We start from the raw sequence: 12,614 nt of genomic DNA on the forward strand, positions 1-12,614 counted from the left end.
AGCAGCCCTCTAGTCCAGCTGATAAGTAACATTCCCCCCGCACCGCACCAGAAACGACTTCCCCCAGCAGGGTTTTTCTCGTGATCTGTGGACAGTAGCTTACGTTCTCCGTTTCATGACTGCCACACGGCGTCACAACCCAGAAGAACACGTTTCATATCGTCCCACGTTAAGAGCTTTGCATGTCAAATATAAGTATGTATTGTGGTATCCGAAAGGACGGAGGACTGTTTGTTACCCAGGAGAAAATTGTTACCTTGGTAATGTGGATAAATGTTATTTGGGGGGGGGGGGGGGGGGGGGTTAACGCGAACCTTGTCAAAAGTGTTCGGCTGTAACTCTGCATAACGTATCGTTTTTACAAATCCTTTTCAGTTGATACATTTCTATCCACAGATTTACCGCCGTCGGACTTCCGCACTGCCAAGGTAAAAGGTTTTCTCGTCTGTCTTACAGGGCGATATATTGTTGTATGTGCGATCCTGCGCAATTTACGCCCTGATGTCGTTTGAAACAATTCACGAAGTTTCATTAAGTTTGAAAGTAATGTTACGCCGCTGAGTTCGCCATGCGTTTTATAGCCCTGGATATAAAGGGCAGGGAGCGTGTCATAGGTCTGACCCACCTTAATTCCTAGCTCACTTGTAACGTTACGTTTCCTCAAATTAATGGAGTTCTTCGAACGAGTAAGGTTACACCGGTATTACTGCTAATGTTAGTAGAGGGGGATAGTTCCACAAAACCGTGACATTGTGGTATAGCGATTGCATTAATAGCACAGGAAAGGACGTTACCTTGTTTAGATTAGGAAGATGGCTGTACTCTGAGTTGTTGCGCTGTGTAGTCTGGTAGAAGTTTACTGACACTCCAGACGTGTTTATCGCTTTCATCATCAGGCCGTTTCACAAAGTGTTGGAAGTTGCTAGATACGAGTCTGGAATCACCTTTGGCATTATCATTCCAAATTATATGAAAATCCTTGCACGTATATAGTTATTAACTGCGAACAGAGCAGTATTACATCTTGTCGCTGTTACCAAGTACAAGAAATTAAAATTTGTGAATTTGTATGAACGTCAAACGGCGTAATATCCATAATTCTTATGCGTATCCGTCAACCATTGTGCGGTTATTCCTTGCATACCTACACCAGAGATGTATTTTACTCGTGATAAACAAAACTTGTGAGTTCCATAGAATTAAGATGGCTGCCAGACAAATAAATATTTCAGTAGTTCACTGTGAATTATAACATTTATAATGTAATAATTAAAAGTGTAAAATATTGAAATGCTTTTTAAAAAGTATAAATTACATAAAATTACATCAAAGTAAGGACTGTTTCTCTTGAAGCTGTAGCCGCTTTACCCACAGTGGGCTAAAGCAGACGACATTGCGGTGATGCTGCCAAAATAACACGAGAAAAACAAGTGTATCAAACTTGCTATGTTTATGAGAATGTATCATAAGTAACACCCAGTTTGCTTTCTTTCAATCAGATTTAATGCTGTAGTAGTTCCTTCGTTGAAAGGTGGTTTATAACGATATTATGTTCAAATGTAAATGTCTCTGGTTTCGCGAGCGTTGCTATCGTTGTTAAACATAGAAACACCGGTAACTAGAAACTACATACGGGATATCTCGTGGAACATACAGGACTTTACGTCGGTGAGGTTGTTGTTCTGTGTGTGACGAAATTACCTTTGTCGGGTAGACTTGATGTAAGTCTTCTTGTCTACGTGTACTCATTTTTGTGCTGTTATTTCCTACTGCTTTTCGCGTTGAGAGAAGATGTTTGCCATGCAGATATAATTAGCGAAGTAAAGCCACTCCGTTTTTAATAGGGCCTATTACACAAATTAAACTTGGCGTCTTGTGTTTATATTCCTCACAGTTCCCTCGTGTCAGTGATCATCTCTTGCTCATTGCGCTCACAGTTTCCATGTAGGCTACGTTTAACGTGTTGGCAACAGTTTGCCTGCTGTACCCGATGTCTGTATTCTCGGTAATGGCTTCAGATGACATTTACAACGTGAACGTGACGTACAACACATACAGGCTTTCACAGGAAATTTGCGAAGCGAAAATGTAGCATATCGAATCTTCACGGCTTGGATCAGTATGCTGATCATCTCGCCTGTTACCATGTCAACCCCGATCTTGAAGAGACATCCGGTCTGCAAACAAGAGCGCTGTCAGGACTTGTATAAGCTTCCACGCATTGTTCGTTGTGTTCATCAAAACTGTGCCTTACAGTTTGAACGAACTTGCATTGGATTTTCATTTCATAGTATACGAGTCTTGTTACCAACATACAAGTGTTCAGGTCGCCAGTGTTTGCTGTCGTGTTTGGTGTAGGCATATGAGGGATTATAGGACGCAGTATGAATTTCATCGTGCTTAAATTGCATTCTTGCCTTTTCGTGGAACACTTCGTATTCAGAAACACTTACGGAAGGAGGTCATTGTATAAAATATAAATATCAGGCTTACAGTGGGGATGGACAAAGTTCCCATAGTCTGCGTTTAGAAAACTGGAACAGTGTGAGGAGTAAAATGTCTCTCTTCAAATCTCCTGCATTTATGTCGAACTGATTTTCACGCTATAGTCTAAACGAGACTTCCGAAACCGAACCATGGGCGTATGGACATTATGCCTGCGTGTTGATTAGAAGACATGCTACTACATACGTTAATTCAAGAAGTCATGGCGCCGTAATTTTTTAACTAGTGTGTGATGTGGATGTTATTACCCTTTTCCAGAAACCGAGTCATGCATGAATCATAGCAAATAACTGGCGTGAAAAAACACCAGCGCTGAAATTTGTAAATCTGGTATCGATTTTTAAAAGGAATTTAAATTAGTCTTAAGTTAACATTTAACAATTAAAGACTGTTTCGGCGATCTTTACAGTATTTGCTGTTAAGTGGACTTAAAAAGTATGCTTAATGAACCGAATTCACATTATTAAGTTCACTGTGTTTTAACAGGAGTCTCCATTTAAAATTTTATCGTTCAACAAACCGTTCTGGAATTAATGCGGTAGACACATGACGTGGCCATAAAGCATTGTGAATTTGTTTTGTCTTTGTACACGCAACGACTAAATTCTACATTCATCACTGAACAGTAAGCCTGCACATTTTAAATTCTGCCTCTTTCCTTGTTTTTTCTGTCATCTTTTTAACATTCTCAGCAGTCCATTAAAATATGCTAGCGGCACATGTTCTGTTGACGGTCAAGCTGAGTTGCTTCTCATTTTGTGCAGAAATGTTCTTCCTCAGATAAATTCTAGGAAGCACTGTAAAGAACATCATTATTTCAACAGAGAACAATATATTTTCAAGCAAACAAATTTCATTTACACTTTAATTTTTCATTTTCGCTTCCGCATCAGCAGTTATTTATTGGAGATTGGTTTTAACTCTGTATTTTCGATACCAGATAAACGTTTTGGTGAAGACAGGTTTTAGCATGATGTAAATTACATTTTACACAGATTTTACTAAAAATTATTTCTGGAGTAAAAGGTCCTCTGTGTGAGATTTGAGGTTCCCTCACGTCGGTAAATATGCTGATGTTGAGCTACTGACTGAGTCTACGTCTTATGGATGTCGAGGTAGGTACAGCGTTTCTAAGAAGCGTTCTTCCTCCATTTTGAGACCACGTGACATTGCACGCCAAACGACCGACCTCGACATTGGTATCTGTCACACCCGGGCAAGGGGTTATGCCATTAAAATTGTGCGTATGTTATCTGATGCCATCGGTTAGGTGGCTACGAAACATTACCTGATAAATTATGTCAGCGGTGATCAGTCTTTTTGAAACATTTATTTATAACAGATATCAGTTCGTATGCTCACTCAAATTATTCCGATTAATAAATATTGATTTAGTCTTAAAGCGATAGACGTAGCTTTCAAGCTGTATCTAATCTCAGTAATGTTATTCGTATGACGGAATTTTAGTTTGTAACAGAATTCCCTATTTGCGTTATTTTACCTCCCAGATAATTGATGTTTTACTTTTATGTAACTCCATTATTAGCTTTGCAAACCGGCAGTAGTTTATAGTGACATTTGAGTTTAGAACATGAGTATTAAAACAATCAAACAACAAACTCGTAATTCGGTACAGAAATGAATTCAGGAACCCACTGCCATCGAGTCAAAGTCACTCGTAGTATTAGCCCGCTGCTCATAAACTATGCAGGTGCGACCGTGATGTATTCACGAGCAGAACGTGTGTTCATTCTCGAACATAACTCCACATCAAAATAGTCAGAGAGCTCAAATTTACTTTGTTGTTTCGTTTAAGCTTATGTCTGAAACTTGGTCTGTCGTATTATGGGAAGCGCATAAGAAGCTTTGACCTGTGGTGACCGAGACGGCTTTAGCAGTTGCCACGAGCATGAAATGGCATGAGTTTTTGGTCATTGGCAGAGGGATCGAGATTGTTTTTTGATTTGTTTGCGCACAGATGCAAAATGCGTTGATTTTGTTGCGATCTGGGACACGCTGGTTAGTCAACAGAGCTCTAAGAAATGATCGTCGTAGTTTAGAGATGGAGAAAATTTCTTTAGTTAGTGTTAAGTTCACAAAAACAAACAGGGAAGTCATACTAACTTTCACTTGAAGACTTTTTATGTTATTTTCTTTCCAGACTTCAGAAGACTAAAATATAAGTTAAGGACTGTGCTTTAGATGTTTTATGTGGACACGAAACTTGGTCTCTCGTGTAGTTAGGACAGTGAAGTAAGTGTCTGAGAAATATTGAGAAGAATGTTTAAACATAAGACGTAAAGAAATATACTATATTAATGTTCTTAAATTAAGTTGCTTGAAAAAGGCCAGAAATATGGTATTTATCAAAAAACTAGAACTAGAACTGAATTTTGTTTGGAATAGATTACTGAAAGTAACTACCTTTGAATACGCTGACATAAATGAGTATGCCTTCTCTAAATAGGGTTTACGTATTAGTATTAATTTATTTATTTTGATTTGTATTGTTATACGTGACGCTGCAGTTTTTAGTGTTTATCCTAAGATACAGCAAACAGATGTGATAGAAAAAGGGAATATAATCGTGGTAGAACTGAAAGGACTACAAAGTAATAGAACAGCTGTATCTGCGGAATGCAGGTATTTGGTTATAAAGACGTTAAATGGCATTAGTGAGATTGATCTTAATTATAAGTCTTTCGTAAATAAATTTATTCATCAAATATTTTGTCCTTTTATCCCCATATTTACGTAGAAGGTTCTTTATAACTTACTTTCTGTAATAAAGTACTATTGAACCTAACGTAAGTGATGTGACATACAGGAAACGCGGAAATAAGTACGTTAGCCCCAGCACTCCACAGCAATAACAGCTGTTCCTTTTGATTCAGTTGTAACGGCAGTTTTATTGGCGATATTCTTGGAACTGTTTTAAACAAACATTGAGAGAACTCGTGCTATTTATTTATAGCTATTTAGTATCGTGTGTTTATTTCTGAGTCGGATATAAACACGGCAGAAGTCGGGACTTGGTAATGATGTATTAACGGTAAGATTTGAGGTTTTCACAGCGGTGAGTATGAAGATTTCTGTCTTCTGGGTTGTTGCGCTGTGTGGTCTGGTAGATGTTTACCAACATTTCAGAGGTCATACTGCCTCCGTCATCAGGGCGATTCATCGCCCACACAGCCCAACAACCCAGAAGACAGAAATCTTCATGTATAATGGCTTTAGCCCACTCATAACGATTTGGTGCGGGGGGGGGGGGGGGGGCGTTGTTTCGGTCTGTTCCGTTCAGATTACGATTTATACATTTTAAATATTCTGCTTCGGTGCTTAAGGTATGAAGTGCTTTTATCTCTCAGTTTCCCCTCTTGTTTGCATCTTGAAGTGATTTATGATTAATAAATTGTGAAGATGGCTGTCTTCTGGGTGGTATCAGGGCTATTACCCTGATTATGAAGACGGCAAGTACCTCTAAAACGTTGGCAAACCTCTACCGTACTACACGGCACTGTAGTCCAGAAGAAAACCATTTTTATACTCGTCACTGTGAGAATCTGAAATCCTGCGAAGTTAATTATGCTTTGCTGTAATTGCTACAGTTAATATGCTACTTAATATCCGTTTCTTGTATGCACATTACTTGACAACATGTGAACAGGTTTGAAAGTTAAAAATGAATTAACATTCTTGAGCATTTCTAAAATTGAATATAAGGTATTCAGCAAACAGTGGCTCTGTTTCTACTTTAATATCAACTTCACCTTTCCGTGGGTACGTCGCTTCAGTCGTTATGCCTGATGTGGAGGAAATACCAAAATCGAATTCAAGAAACTTGGTAGTGTACCCATTGGTATGGAGGAACGACACTGTTAAAATTTAGGTTTAAGTGTTTAATTTATTTTATTTAATATTTAAGTTATAGTTTGATATTTTCATGACATGTCGCATGTACCTGTGCACTTAATTAAGCAGCGAGATTTCTGAATGTGTTTTATAAACCTTGCGATAAAATTTAACTCACTGGAACGTAGTCTACGAAAATATGGTTGTTTATATATATATAATATCCAAAATCGTTTATTGTAAGCGTTACCAATTGGTTTATTTATTTGTAACTCTTAAAAAATCATACAAGTTAATCTGAATGTGCCGTGTGAGATTTCCCTCGTGCATGGCTTACTGTCCATTTCACAAAGTTCCCCGCCAATAGCTTTAATATTTGATTCGTCTGTTTGTTATCCGGTTCGGTACCATAAGGAACTAATAACTAATGCTGTGAAATGTATATTTTTAGAGTTTGTGCGAAGTATTCTTATGAAGCAGTATGAACTAAAATGAACCACGTCCGACAATATTTAATTTACATCATGTCATTCGTCTCTCCGACTTTACGACTATATTCTCGTATATACTCGTATATTGTGTGGAGGTAAATAGACTTGTTAGCATTTCCGCCCCCCACAGACTTCTTTCAGAGCTCAAATTACATTTGACGTGGCTGCCCTATATAGGCTTCTTGTTGTCACTGACGAGTATTCATATCAGTTACTCAAATTTACGTTGCTACAGCATGTTCTAAAAGCATCATGCTGTTTCTGCATGTTCAACAAGCAAGAACTGCTTTGGGCTGCACAAATGTGGGGTCCAACGGATTGTGAATTGGCTATTCGTTCTTTGTTACAGTGGTTACGCGCTCCTTAAGCTGACTGAATCCTTGGAATGTATTATCTTAACACGCCCAAAGGATATATGTTGTTATCCTGTATTTACATTTAGTTTGTTTTGTTGATTGATATATAGCCGGTATAATTGTGCCGGATTTAAACCTCGTAATCAGTAACTCTTAAATTTTGTGGGTTGTATCAGTAATTGCGCATTATTAGAAAAGACCGGCTCTGGGTCCCACCCAGCCTCCTGCCCAGTGGGTACCGGGGTCCTTTCCCGGGGGTGTAAAGTGGCCGGGGCTTGACTCTCATCCCTCATCCCTGTCTAGTGCCGAGGTTAAGAATAAGTAGGAGCGAATCCCCCCCCCCACCCCTCAAGACCCTACATGGCGTATGGCGGGACAGCTTTATTTTTAATTGTATTTAGCCATAGTCTGTTATAGATATAAAAGCTGTCCAGCCAAATTAACCAGTTAACAGTAAATACATGAATTTTATTACAGTAAATATAATAATTATTTTAACAATTTGGCGATAAAGGCAAAATGAGAGGAAACTACTTAAAGCTGTACACTCCGTATATATATTTTAACACAAATAATGAAGCATGGGATTATTTATTTAAAATAGTTGACGCATCTCTGCTACATCTTGTACCTCGGCTCACCACGGGAACGAAATCATCTTGCAGTATTTTTTCATTCATTATAATATGAATATGAAATGTCAGTAATAACAAGAAACCCAGTGGTGCCTCCATTGGCCTCAATTCATTACCAAGTCAAAATAACTGTTTATGCACTGAAAAACAGGAAGGGACGTGAATGAAACATGAAGGGCTGAGTGCACCCTTGGGGATGGTATTGAAAGACGCAGTTGATTTACTCATATGACTTTGTCTACTGTCTGTGTGTTTATTTGGTTGTGTGTTTAATGCAGAATGAGCCTCCCTCGCAACCCGTGGTATGTCTTGTTAAAGGTAGATGGCAGAACGATAGCAGGTGCTTTTGATGCGCTTTTCCTGGCGGGCACTAAATTTGTGTTCTTATTTTACCATTTTATCTACGTCACTGAATGTAACCATACGTAAGCCATAGCATTTATTTATTTAAAAATAGTTACTCGATGCATACTGGCTGCACTGCACAGTAACGGTATTCAAATCAGTAGGTCTCAAACGAGTTCAAGTGAATTAAACACATGTCAGTACAGGAATGGGTTAATAGAATTGCATTTTATCAAGTTTAATCAAAATGTATCTAGAAACGTAATTTACTTCATCTAAGAAATGAGACCCTTAAGTAAAGTGGCTGTTAAAATAAACCAAGCTAAACAAAAAGAAAAGTGGTTGAACATAATTTAATGCATGTATATCATAGGCTACCGAATTCTACCAAAATAAGTCCTGTAGTTTAGGCACTTTTAATTGCGCATGGGGATTTGTGGCGGAAAAAGTGGCACTGGGGTAGGTTTCTGAGTCCTTCGGTTGACCCCTGTCAGTATCATTCAATCGCTGCTTCATGCTTACTTATGTATGATCTGGGGGATGGACAGTGGGCCCATTAGCTGCCCAGTTCCACAAACATAGTCCCACCCCATCAACAGCAATGACAATAAAGTAATGAATGAGTCTAACGAGTAATTTTATAATTTTTCGAAGATCTCCTGTAAGTAAATTTTATGTATAGCTGTCTGTTACGTACATTAGACATATGTTCATGTGATAACATAATTCAGGAGTCTCCAACCCCCGCAATATGTTCACCATGTTGGAACCACGTGGATATTGCATTAGGCCTTTACTAATCTCTGCCAATGTGCGGCGTGGACAGGGTTCTGTGAGTTAGTGCCGCATTCTGGATTGAGATATGTGGAAACAATTTTGAATAGATTGATGACTGGTTTTACCTCATGACGGAACCAGAATCAGTTTTCGAAACGACGTAGGTTTTTTTTTTTAAGTTAAGAGATGAAGGAAAATGTTTAAGAATATGCTCTAATGTAATGACACACCTTCGTTAAAAAACCGTTGGACAAGTCTTATACTAGAACGGTCTCAATTTTAATCCAGGGAGGCAGAAAAAGGACAAGATAGCTGCTGTTCAATTAACTTCTCTGCATTTGCTGTTTGTAATTTAACCCTTTAACTCATTGCCGCTGCTACTAACATGAGAGTTTAACGTAAATAATAGGTTTAAATTTACAGCTTTCATTGTCTGACCATTGCAGTTAACAGACAAAGGCTTACAGTACAGTGCTTCTTCCCTCTGTGGAAACGGCTCCCACTTCACAGTTTCTGTTTAACGGACGGATGTAGACTTGTGTGTAAGGGAGACAGTGTATTTTATTTGATGGCGTGCATGTAATCATTTCATAATTGTAACGGAGAGTATTAAATATTGCTTCCGTACCAAAAGTGTGCATCATATTAAATTCTTGTGCACAGTACACAATTCAATGGCAAAACACACTCGCACGCTCGCACGCGCTCACACACACAGCGGGTTTCCATGATAAAAAGACCAAATTTGAAATCTGAATATTTATTCAAAACTATGAGATGTAAGAAAGGTGCCGGCTAAGAGCAACAGTAATTTTGTTATGAGGTTATTATATGAAAACAAATTAAAATTACGTAGAAAGAAGCGGTCGGGGCATGTCTTAAAATTCTAGCTCAGAGTTTGCTTTGATAAACTGAAGAAACCGAGAAAAAATACGCGACTCCAGACAGACGTCGGGGTTTCGATGTTTCGATGTTACTTTGCCCTGTTGCTCTGCAATGTACCATTCACTGTTCGTTTATAGTTTAGAAAAAACACGAACCGACACATGCTAAAGCCTGCCATTGGACAAGGTTCTGAACCAGTTTCGCCTCTGTACCACCTCACAACCTAGTTTCCGTAGTTCTCTCCGGTTACTTCCTATTGTCCGTTTTGCAACAGGCTTCTTTGTCAGAATTTCTGTAAATTTAGAAAATGTGTATGATCACAGGAATCGAGGGCTCGAGAAAGAAGTTGGCTAAATTTTTAACGAATCAATTAACAAATTAACTGTATCATTGTATATATGTGTATACTGTTTTTCTATTAAACCATATATTACGATCATACGGTGGATTATTGTGCTCTCTCACATCACACAAAGATCAAAGCTGTGCACAGAGAAAACCACAAACCGCAATTCAGAACTAGACTAGTGGGTACAAATTCCCACTCAACAGCAATTACTGCAATTTGCGATACACGTGAGTCGGATAAAGGAGTTACGAAGTGTTATGCACAAGCTTTTGATGTAACATAGCCCATAGATAACCTCCCTATACCTATTCCTACACCATTAATTATTCATGATAGTTCTAACTTGTAAATACATGTAAATGTAAATGTTATTGTGATCGATGGGCCAATATTTTATGGCGGTAAACAACATTGTAAGAGATTCAAGGTTTTCACGGTGGTGGTAATTATTATGTTCTTCAGCCCTGAAGACGTAGACTATGTTTCTCCGACGAGTCTATACGCCCTCAAAACCCAGAAGAACACCAACATTGTTAGAGTCTCCATTCCACGCTACGTTACACTTACTATGAAGTAAGAATTTTACAATTTGTCGGAGTAGAGTCGAATCGTGTGTAAAATAAACGTACTTGCTTATCGATTGCAACCGTTGAGAGACTTTTAAGCCGATCGTTTAAGAGTTCAGAGTTCGAGGTTTTAATTTCGTATGGAGTGTTGTCTGGACATAGCGCTGCAGACGTGAGTTTCGATCGATGAATACAGAGTGGTCACTCAAAAGACGAAGTATGACCTTCCACAAAGCGCCGCAAATCTGCGTCAGAGGGAGGTTGGATTTGTGTGGCGATGATTTGCATACAATACCGCAGACACGAACTCGTTAGTTGCATTCACAGCCTGAATTGGAGGGATTAGGTTGGTGAAGGGTCTGGAGAGGCTAGAGACGTAGTATATTACAAACTACTTCCATCGGCATTATTTTGATTCTGTATTCTGAGTTAAACTTGTATTATTTAAATGTTTACGTTACTCTATCGTCTTATCTGTTATGACCATAAAATATAAAATTCTACCTAACTTACCTTTCCCTGGAGTGACCTGGTTCATCTTCTGTCATGACGTTTCGATGTTTGTCTTCTCGAGTCATATATCAGATTCTTCCGTGTCACGTTCTTACAGCTGCTGATCGGTGAGTTGGTAATATTCCAATGATACTCCAACCATTTGTCAAATTATTCTACAATATAGTACTCAATGTTTTCACAACGCACTCAAGCCTTCAGAATCGCAACGACCACTCGTTAGTGTAAATAACTTGTCTTCCTACACACGCTTTCCTTTTTCATCATATGTAAATGGCAGGCAGCAGTCGTGCAGTTTACATCCGTGCGATCACCTCAGTGCGATGTTCTGACTGGTTCGTTAAATTAACGCATCGTTACCGTTGTGGTGCACATCAGGAACGGTCCTCGTTTCCAGCCAAGTACCTGACAAGTAATGTAATGCAATGTTAATGGCAGTCATTTGAAAAAACAGGGGTTTTAAGTATACATTACATCTCTGTTAGCTTTATGTATGGTCACAAACTGTGGACTAACAGTTCGTAATATTTTGTAGTTTCATGCGTGATAAAGCCGCTCATTTTCCGATCAAATTTAAAAATCATGTAATCTTTATGAAACCACGTTCTTTCAAAATACTGGAACCTGAAACTCCAAATTGAGATTTATTCTGGACTTCTACGCGAAATCCACGTTTTTTGCATGCTGTGATTATTATATTATCTAAAATTAAATAGTCTTCCATATCTAGAAATGCCGGGGTTTCGCTGTTGTAAAATTGTCGGTTTTAGTCTACATGTGCCATCACAGTGGCGTAATATACTCAACGAATTTAAAACACCGTCACATTTATGAAACTGATTTACAATAAAAAGCAATAAGAAATAGACTAGAAAGGCAACAAAAGTATGTAACACAAAGAGCACAGAGAATAAACAACGCGAAACAGTATTTTTATAATATAACACGAAAATAGTGTCTTGATGTACATAATAAGACTTAAATCGTCCGGAAAATAAAATAGGGTTAGAATGGAAAAAATGTGAGCTACCGAAATACAACAGTTTTTAAAGATTGGAGTGCTCCTGCAGATTACATTAGCAGCATAAACACATCAACCTGAGAGACTGACCTTGTAATTATGGTGCAAGTCTATAGTGTGTTAAAATACGTAATCTCTTTGACTAATCTTATAGGGACCCTTAGAATAACAGTACGATAACCAGATTAGATGAACGACTCATTTAGTTTTAGAAATAATTATGGAGCATCGAGATGCCGTCGCTTAGAATGAAGTGATGATAAAATGAGAAGAAATCTCTAACACCCTCAGGGTAATGGGCAGCCTGTTGACATTTGGA

At 38.4% G+C, this 12,614-nt stretch overlaps 2 protein-coding genes across 4 annotated transcripts in view; one reads left to right on the plus strand and one right to left on the minus strand.

The window, feature by feature from the left end:
* The window catches only part of LOC110836614 (14 kDa phosphohistidine phosphatase-like), a 143,915-nt gene that overhangs the window by 69,292 nt on the left and 62,009 nt on the right, over positions 1-12,614 (plus strand). The window lies entirely within an intron of this gene.
* Positions 1-12,614, minus strand: part of LOC110836612 (phosrestin-2) — an 89,841-nt gene that overhangs the window by 66,329 nt on the left and 10,898 nt on the right. Inside the window, exon 2 of the mRNA XM_022077997.2 lies at positions 11,275-11,679. Coding sequence (XP_021933689.1) covers positions 11,275-11,339 — 65 coding nt within the window. The 5' untranslated portion in view covers positions 11,340-11,679. The remainder of the gene's footprint in view (positions 1-11,274; positions 11,680-12,614) is intronic.

Source organism: Zootermopsis nevadensis, unplaced genomic scaffold (assembly GCF_977971745.1).
Source record: "Zootermopsis nevadensis isolate Lab colony 2312 unplaced genomic scaffold, Znev_1.0 Znev_ptg000002l, whole genome shotgun sequence".
Classification (NCBI taxonomy): Eukaryota; Metazoa; Arthropoda; class Insecta; order Blattodea; family Termopsidae; genus Zootermopsis; species Zootermopsis nevadensis.